A 9,724-nucleotide genomic window follows, 5' to 3' on the forward strand; every position below is an offset into this window, starting at 1 on the left:
ATTATTGCAATTATGTCACATTTACATTTATTATCTCATTATTGTGAATCATTTAACACAGATTATTTAAGCAGAATATAAATCTACACCTGCGACCTCTGCGGCTACAGCACATAGTTACGATCCACTGCCGAAGGGTTAACAGTTTGAGTGGGGCTCTTATGTTGTTATATGTTATTTATTTATTTTTTGGGGCGTTATGTCCCACTTTCTTTCTCCCCTGTGAAATGGGAGATGGGTAGAGACAGACTGGGAAATGAAGAGAGGGAGAGAATGCCAGGGAAGGATGGAAAGAGGAGAGAGCAAGAGGGAGATTGCAACAGGATCCGATCGGCCTTGCTTCTTTAGCTGGAGGCTACGGTCTATGTTGTCATGGTAACGGGAGAAAGGAGGATCAGGAGGGTTTGGTAAGTGTATCCTGAGGGAGAGTATCTCCACTGCTCTATGAGCCCACCTCAGGCCCATGCTGGGATAACACACCAGGAGGAGATCGGAGTTGGAAATCGTCCAGGTTCGAGGATTAGTTTTCATTTGTTTCACTTCCAACTAGCTGACTCAATCATATCAGAGGACAGAAAGGGTTTCTGTTGCATGTTTATTTTCATTACTTTTAAACATCGTTATTTATTTGTCTTATTAAATGACTGTGTTTTGTGGCAGAGTGAAAGGGATCATTTGTGGTCAGAACGCACACGAAATTGTGACCCAAGTCTGCTGCTCAAATTGAGTTTATGGAGCGTCGTAATGAGTTTCAGCTCGTTGTTCAGCTGTTTCGCCTGCAGGTTTACTGTTTTGGTTTACTGTCACGCTCTCACAGCATCTTTTTGGCTGCGAGCAGGCACAGTGAGGAGCTGATGAAAGTAGCGAGGCGTTAACAACCCAAGGGCTGTATTTCCCTTAGGAGCTGGTAGAGACCACAAAGGGGACCAAAAGAGGCTTAAATCTTGACTTTTGTATTTGTTGTCTGTCTAAATGGCAAGTTTGTGTTTGCTGCCCCCAAGTGGTAAAAGAAACTTCTTTCATCCAACTTTGCTACTTATAAAATTTGCTACGTTTTGTCTTGTTTGCTTAACCCAGACAACACTATACATATGGAACAGCCAATTAAATTCTTTAGTATGTTTCTATATGTATGAAGTTGGAGATATGCTGCATCATTGTGAATAGAAGCTTCTACTGTGAGTAAAAAGCTGGTGAAAGGGACGAGTAAAGTCTCCTTCTAGCGTCAAGAATTGCGATGATTTGCTGAAATCGTTTGAGGAGTAGAAAAGTAGAAAGAAAAGAAGAAACTGAGACCACAAAACAGCATAGGAACAATATTATGTAATAGTAGCATGTAAATGCGGAGGAGAGGCGCTCAGACCTCAATGCAGAAATATAACTTCTTACAAAACTTTGTGTCTGAATGACAGTCTGCCATGAAATCTCACTAACAAGTATTTGCAAAATAGCCTTTGTTGCTTCTCTAGCAAGCATGAGTGCATTTAGAGTTTTTAATTTCAATTTAGAACATCAATTAACTTGAATATTACATCATTTTATTGCTACTTTGTGTTGCTGCCAACTAAATGTGAATGTTAATGGTGTTGGCCTGATGGGCTTTGATTGAAGCGTATAAAAAGTAGTGAAGTGGAAGATGTGGAGGCACACGTTGTTTTCTAAAGCGCAGCAAAAATAAGGTTTGGTGTTGTTTTTCCTCTGTGCTGAAGTACTTTAGGAAGCCAGCAGAGGGCAGAAGAAAGCAATAATTTTGTGCAGCCCCTTACTAATAAGGGAGCATCTGAAAATACTGTTGTTTGCCTGTAGACTAAAAAACTAGAGCTGTATTTATTTTAGTTTTCTCCCGTGACATCTCTCATGGTCTTCTTTTTTTTTTTTTTTTTTTTTTTTTTTTTAGGTGCCAAATCCAAAGTATTGGCTCCACAGTGGGACATTATGGCCAAACGAATGAGTGAAGCAGTGCGGCCCTCATCGTCCCTCCAGGACGAGGTACATGAACTGGACTGAGCACTCTGCGGGACAACCTTCACTGCGAACCTCAGTGAGGTGAGAAATCCCCACTTACCCGTGAGGATGCTTATTTTTAATTGCCTTTGTGTTAATAGTTTTGCTGTTCTGTCTAACAATGTTGTTTCGCCAAAAACGAGGAAAGGAAAAACATACGCCTATCCAGCTACCCCTATAACCTGAGACGCTACGAAAGTAAAATACAAATCAAAAAAATCAAAGCAAAGAAAGCATCTAAGGCGCTTGTATCTATTACAACTAGGATACAAACCTACAGATACATTGCTTTGAAGAATAGTGGTGAACTTCTCACTGAGGGAGAAATATGATCAGGAAATCTTTGTTAATGACTGTGTTGCATCACTTCAATGTTTGGTGAATTTAAATCCTAAAAAAAGGCAACAGTAGAAGTCACAGCTGTGTTTTAATGATGAAAGTAAGAGCATTTCCACAAACACAGTGTGAAGAGAGAGGCATTGAGACTAAGTGGCTGTGTAGCCTTAAACTTGGGCTAATAAGGGTTCAGTTTGTTAGGTAACAGAGATTAGACTATGGAGCAATGGAGGAAGGTCATGTGGTCTGTAATGAGTGCATCAGGGTAAGAAGAGAGGCGAATGTACCCATCATGCTTGGTGCCTACCCTACAAACCTGTGAAAGCAGTGCTATGATCAGGGGTTGCTCCATGTGGTCAGGTCAATATCAGCTGACTACCATATACTGAGTGACCAGATTTTTCCCAGCAGTGGATTTTTTTTCTTTCAGGGATATTGGAAGATACCAATGTTAGGATTCATCAGACTCAAATTATGATTAGTAGTTCAGGGAATAGGACTAGCCACAACTAAATCCGGACCTTAAGGCCTTTGAGAATGTTTTGGATGTGCTGGAGAAGACCTCATACAGTGGTCTGACTCTCCCATCTTCAAAACAATCGGCAGCTGGGGGGGGGGGGGGATTTATGCAATTCCAGATGGAAATAAATGTTCTGACCTGTGTTAATTTTTGTATTTTTTTTATTTTTTGAAAATAAGTTTACTCCAATCAGAACTAATTACGTTCAGTCAATCAGAATTGATCTCCTTGCATAGGAAGGTTGTCACGTCTGCCCCCGATAAACAGGGTTGGAGGGAGAGAAGAGTTGAAATGTAGACTCCTTTTGAATTTGATGTCAATGAAAATAAGGTGCTTTGTAAACTGTTACACTTTATATTTTGGTCAACTAAATAAACTTTTGATTCAGTCAACTATAATCTAAAGCTAAAAGAATCTAGATGCCTAAATGATGAATAAAACCTAATTAAGCTTTGTTGTCAAAATTAACACTGGTTTTGATGTTGCATTAGATCAAAAACAATTTGTGCTTTCATTAAAGGTAAGGAGCAGTTAAACTAAATACTCAGTATTATTTTTAAAGCCAAGAAGAGTTTAAGGGGTATGAAAACTTTAACGTTTTAATGAGAGGTAAAACATTATGGTTTTTGCCCAGTTTTGAGAGTTTTTGCTGTCAGCTGTCATTAACTGTGTGTAAAACCTTTCCCTCGTGTGTTTCTTCCACAGCAGCGGGGGATATGAATTGGATGAGGCTTTTCCCACTATAACCATAGCCGAGGGCAGCTGAAAGGAGACGACAGCATTGGCTACTTTTCTTCAATCAGTATGAGTCTATCAGACTTCTGAAGACTAATCGATCAGTTTGGCTGTGGTCAATCAGAAAATGAGCCTGACTGTACAGGACTGTGTTTATTACTTACATTTCTCGTTATTACTGTCTTTGTAATTATTGTTATTGTTATTTTAATGTTTTTCTTTTTTCTTTTTTTACCAGTTATAACTCAGCTTATTTGTTTGTCGATCAAACGTTGAAACTTGAAGTTTCAAGAAAAATGCTTGCAAAAAACCCTGTGGAAAAGGGTGGAAGGAACGTAACAAAAGCCACTTGCATCTTCTGTGTTTTTCTTTTTCTCAAGTTTAAAAAAAAAAAAAAAAAAAAAGAGAGAGACGCACTTTGATTTCAGTGACACGAGTTCAAAATGTCTTTTGTTTTTCTGAATTTGAATGCTTTCTAGGAAATTTTCTGTTGTGTGAGTCGGCCCTGCTCTTCGCCCAGAGAGGTTTAACTTATTGAGAAAGACTTGGTGTTTTTTCTACCTTTTTCATAAGTAATGCATCTATGCTTCTAAAGTGTAATTAAAAAAGGAAAAAAAGAGGTAATTGATTTTTTCCCCCCTCTTCCTTTGGTGTCTGTGCACGGAGGTGAAAGTTGCACTGAATGTTCTGTTTTCAAGCTGGTGTTTACCCGTCTTTCTTACTCCTGCAGGTATGCAAACAGGGTATATGCAAAAAATAATGGAGAATTTTTCATTCCTAATTGCTTTATATGTTATATGATTAGTATTAGAAAAGATTTCATGCACAACCAGAAACATGTTTTGTAAGCAAACATCTGAAAACTAAAAAAAAAAAAAAAAGCAGGAGTGTGCTCTGCTTTCATGTCCTGTCCTTTGTGTGTTTATTGTATGTTTGCTAGCAGCTTTGCAGATTACATCTCTTCTCCTGCAAACATTTTTCACTTTGGGGTAACATCCTAGGCTCTGTAGACGCCTGACAACCTGTGCTGGCTTTTTAGCCTTATATCAGAACATATCTGAGCCTTAAAGTCTCTAATCAAGTGGCTGGGTAAAGCTGGTGGTTTTGCTGACCAATTTAGTGAATTTGCATCATTGTCTTTAGGTGATGGTGGGCTGAACTCACTTTTTAGTAATGATGCTAACAATAAAACGCTTTAGAAAGTTGGACACAGCACATGTACAGTTTACAGTATTGTAGTGCAGCAGATAACTGAAACAATCTTTCAAAAGTGGATACAAGCAGCAGAATTTGCAGGTTTGTCCACTTGGAGAAGTGTGAAAAATCCTATTAGCTACTTGAACTTCTGCATTTTCCATCTTGACCGTCATTTCAACCTTAGAAACAACTACAGAATTTCAACCACTGGATACATTTAAGAAATGTTACTCTTGATTTTTACATTTTTGACTTCAAGCAAATCAAAATTTATAACTTAAAACCCCTTTACACCACTGAAAGCACACCTTTAATATTCATGTCATTATATTTCTGTGTAGTTCATTTGAATTTTACATATTTGATGCACACACTTGGCTCATCTCTCCTGTGCTGGCACGGCATGCTATCGGCCTCTTCCTTCCTTCCTTTTTTTTTTTTTTTTTTTTTGAAGGCTTAAACAGTCACTCCAAAAACAATTTTAGAACCACCAGTTTACCTGACAAGCAATACATGGATGCAGAATCTGGGGTTTGAATTGCAGACCTTCAAGGAGACAATCTGCTCTAAATATAAATAAGAGAAATAAACGAGATTTGGGGGTTCAAGGCTGAATCCATTCAGGAAATGCAACTGAGACAAATCACATGTATACTATTGCACACCACACCCTGTGTGAAAATGTAAAAAACTAAAAAAAAATATATATATATATATATAAAAAATCACAAAATGACTTTTAAAGTTGACTTCTACAAAGTTGAATGTGTATCATTTGACACAAAGATCATTCAAAAAGGGAAGTGTAGTTTACATAATCTTTAAAAAAGAGGAACTTTTTGCCTTTGTTGACATTCATCTTGAATTTTCAGTTAGCTAATAGAATTTTGGCTTCATCAAAAAAGCAATAAAAGAGTATGTGTACAAATTTTGCAACTTGTATTCACCTGGAAATGTAGATTTATCTGCTGCACTATTCCAGTCTAATTGGTAAAAAATTTAAATTATAGGACTAATAAGGGGAAACAAGACTGTCAACTTTCTGTAGTAAAAGAAGTCATTAAGTGAAGTACAGGGTATTAGCAGAAACAGGGTTTGGTACACCTGGCTGTTTTATCTGATTTTTGAGCATTCACAGGTGAAAACTAAAATAAATTTGGCATTTTGGGTAAACATTTGAAAGCCATCGCCATGTAGGGTTGATGGCTGATCTAACTAAGTGTAAGAATATGACAGCTCTCCTTTTTACTGACATCCAGGTTCAAAGTTATGAAGACTCAAAAATGTCAATAATAAAAAGCACAATACCCCTATATACTTTCAACTGTTCTTAGTGTAAAGCCAAAGTTGAATGAAAACTACATATTTAACTAAAGTAGCTCCTCAGGGAGGACACCCAATCAGCAGAGAAACTGAGAAGTGGTACTGATGTATTTTTAATACTGATATGTTAAAATCCATGTTGATGTTACAGACTCAAAATCAAATCCATGCAATAATCTACACAGTAAAAAAAATGAAGTATTTAAAATCTGGGAAAGGAGATCACTGATTTCAAGTTGGTACGTTGTAATAAAAACTTGTTTAGTAATAACAGGAGGAACATGTTAACAGGGAGAAATCGCTAATAAATCACAATATTGAGGTAAAGAACTTGTCGCTAAAGCAAATCAAACAGCTCTTTGCTAGCCATATTGTGACACCTTTACAGCTTTATTCAAGCTATTTCACCTAGCTTTCCTTATCTGATAAGAGGAAGATGATCAGCATGTTTTTTTGTCAGCATGAGATCGATGCTGATTGCCAACATAACGATTCTGCAAGAGCATCCCTCCTTACTTTATGTGGCCTCATGGAAAATCCCGTCTATGTGGTATTTTAGCCTCTGCCGTTAATGTCCAGTTGAAATCATACCTGGTTAGTGATGTGCCCAAGCATACAGATAAGATTACCATAATCATATAATAAAGTTTTTCAAAACACTGAATGGCCTTTCAAATCTTGTTATAGGTACTTTGAAGACCACTTAGAGTTCGTATTAATATTTCAATTATGTCCTGTAGTGCATCATGTCAGGTTTAATGATTGTACATAATATTACTGTTGTTACTGCGTGGGGTCAGGCAGTGCATTATCTGTTGTTTAGACTGTATCATCTACTTTACATACTGTATTTTTCCAGTACAATTCACACTCCCCGACTCATATATTTCTTGGCCAGCACATTGAATTAAATTAGTTTTCATAAATCCTATAATGACTCATGGAAAGTCCTTACTTAAGCTCTTGTTTGTGAACTATATGTATGTCTTGGATTGTGACTACACAGCAGCTTCATCATGTGCCTGGAGCACCTTTTCTTCTGCTGAAGTAAATTGTTTGGCAATAAGACTCAAGTTACCACATGCCCCTAAACACTGTGACTGGTTTCTTTTAACTGAAAGAGAAAGACATGCAGATGTCACTGGATATGTGTGAGGGTTCATACCTCAGCAAACTCCTAAAATATTCATTCAGCTGGAAGCCTGTGGGAAAATCCTCTCATGTCCATTAGTTTAAGATCAAAGGTCTAAACAGGAACGAGTAACAATGGATGTTTGGAAATTATGTTTATGTACTGCATGTGTTTTCTGAGAATTAAATATGTTTTAGGCTGAAACGGAGGTCAGCGCCACAGTTTACATCATATTGCAGCAGCAATTACTTAAAGTAATTCACTTTTGTTGTGAAAATTTTTTAACTACAGAACTAAAATAAAAACAGGTGATTTTTCTTTGGATGCAACTTTTATATTATCCACTTTTAACATAATGCTTCCTGTCTGTGTTTCAGGGAGCGGGAAAACAAAGCACAAATGAGCCAAATATGTTTCTTTTTATATACTGTTTGTAAATAAATACAACCAAGCCATTTGGATCATCAAGAATAAGATTTCCGTACTGGATCAATCGAGGTCTGCATTAACAATGACCACCTCTAGTGGTGTTGGCCAACTGGGTGCCAATGGAAACTGTGCTACTGTTGGCTGAAGACAAAGAAGCAAGAGAAAAAGAGGACGGGGTAAGGAATGTTAGGAGGCAGTGAGAGATCAGGTAGAAGTGAGACTATAGGGACTAAAGGGGGAGAGCTGGCTGATATAAAGGAGCGATAGATAGATATATTGTGCGTGCAGGTGGAAGGGAAGTAAGGCCAGGAGCATAAAGAAATTAGGACTAGGTGTATAACAAAAAGACAGATGGCAAAGGAAAAAGCTTAAAGTGAATTATATGTCAGGCTGGACACTCAGGAAAGAGAAGAAGACTTGTATTGGCTGGCTAGACAGAGAGACTGAGTGGGAAGGGATGTGCAGCAGCTTAGGGTGATTAAAGGACAGAGATCGAAATGTGCTAACAAGTGAAGAGAGTGTGTTGAGAAGATGCAAGGAATACTTTTAGAAGTTCACGAATGAAGAAAATGAGAGAGAGGAGAATGGATGGAGGACATTGAGTAAATCAGAAAGTGCAGAGGATTAGTTTTGAAGAGTGGAAAGGTGGTAGGTCTGGATGACATACCTGTGATGGTATGGAGATGTTTAGAAGAGAGGACAGGGATCGACAAGATTGTTTTACACCATCCTGGAGATTAAGAGAATGTAATGGAGAACATTTGTACTTGTACTGAGTGTGAAGAACAAGGGTGAGCTGTAATAATTCAATCGAATTCAGTTTTGTTTATATAGAGCTAAATCATAACAACAGTCATGTCAAGCACTTCATAATAACTAATTAACTAAATGAAATGCGGAGTGATCTATAAACACATAGTGACTGAAAAGGGTTAAAGAAGAAACACTCATAGGGAACCACAGCAGTCTAGGACTATTACAGCATAATTAAGGGATATGTTTTTTTAAAAAAGGGAAGGTTTTAAGCCTAATCTTTGAAGTAGAGAGGTGTTCTGTTCCCCAAATCCAAACTGTGAAGAGAGACCTGAAAGCTGAAGGCTCTGCCTCCCATTCCACTTTAAAATATCCTAGGAACCACAAGTAAGCCAGCAGTCTGAGAGCAAAGTTCTCTATGAGGTCTCTAAGATAAGATGGGCCTGATTAATCAAATAAGGACTTTATATTTGATTCTAGATTCAACAGGAAGCCAATACGGGAGAAATATTCTCTCTTTTTAGCCCCCTTTTTTTAGCATTCTGGACCAGCTGAATGCTTTTCGGGTAGTTTTTGGGACAGCCCACTAGTAATAAATTACAATAGTCCTATAAATAATAAATTCATGAACTGGTTTTTTAGCATCACTCTGAGACAGGATGTTTTTAATCTTTAAAGATTTTGCGCAAATGCAAAAAAGCAGTTTTACATATTTGTTTAATATGGACACTGAATAACAGATTCTGGTCTAAAATGGGAAAAAAGTCTTTTCACTAAGGTCATCCAGGTCTTTATGTCTTCAAGACATTTCTGCAGTTTAACTAATTTGCGTACGTTATCAGGCTTCATTGATAGATAGAGCTGTGTATCATCTGCATAGGAATGAAAATGCATGGTATGGGAAGCAGGCATAATGTAAACAGAATTGGTCCTCGCACAGAACCCTGTGGCACTCCATAATTAACATTAGTGTGTAATGAGGACTTTCCATTTACATGAACAAATTAGAGTCTATTAGATAATTAAGATTCAAAGGGTAGTGCAGTATCTTTAATTCCTACAACATTAAAGATACTGCACTATACTGCACCATAATATTTCATGTGCAATGAAATATTATGGTAAATGCTACTGAGCAATGCACTGAGATCTAGCAGGACAAGAGGGCATAAGAAGTACAATTTGCAACCTTTAATGCAATGTTTGCATTAAGAGTGTTGATGGAGAAGTAGAGAAAAGGTCAGAATCAGTGTGCATTTTGTGGATCTAGATAAAGCATATGATAGGGGGCCAAG

The 9,724-nt window shown here is 37.5% G+C and overlaps 1 protein-coding gene across 3 annotated transcripts in view; it reads left to right on the forward strand.

Moving 5' to 3' along the window:
- The window catches only part of mta1 (metastasis associated 1), a 49,006-nt gene extending 43,528 nt beyond the window's left edge, over window positions 1-5,478 (forward strand). For 2 of the 3 annotated variants that reach the window (XM_086274205.1, XM_086274204.1), the window contains 2 exons: window positions 1,898-2,046; window positions 3,566-5,478. In XM_086274205.1, the coding sequence (XP_086130331.1) occupies window positions 1,898-2,007 (110 nt within the window). In that variant the 3' untranslated portion in view covers window positions 2,008-2,046; window positions 3,566-5,478. The remainder of the gene's footprint in view (window positions 1-1,897; window positions 2,047-3,565) is intronic. The other variant, XM_086274206.1, reaches the window with a different exon arrangement.
- Window positions 5,479-9,724: the final 4,246 nt, after the last annotated feature.

The sequence above is a fragment of the Aulonocara sp. 'chitande type north' Nkhata Bay genome, linkage group LG19 (assembly GCF_057382095.1).
Source record: "Aulonocara sp. 'chitande type north' Nkhata Bay isolate Kocher_YH1m ecotype deep benthic linkage group LG19, A_spYH_male_GT1.1, whole genome shotgun sequence".
Classification (NCBI taxonomy): Eukaryota; Metazoa; Chordata; class Actinopteri; order Cichliformes; family Cichlidae; genus Aulonocara; species Aulonocara sp. 'chitande type north' Nkhata Bay.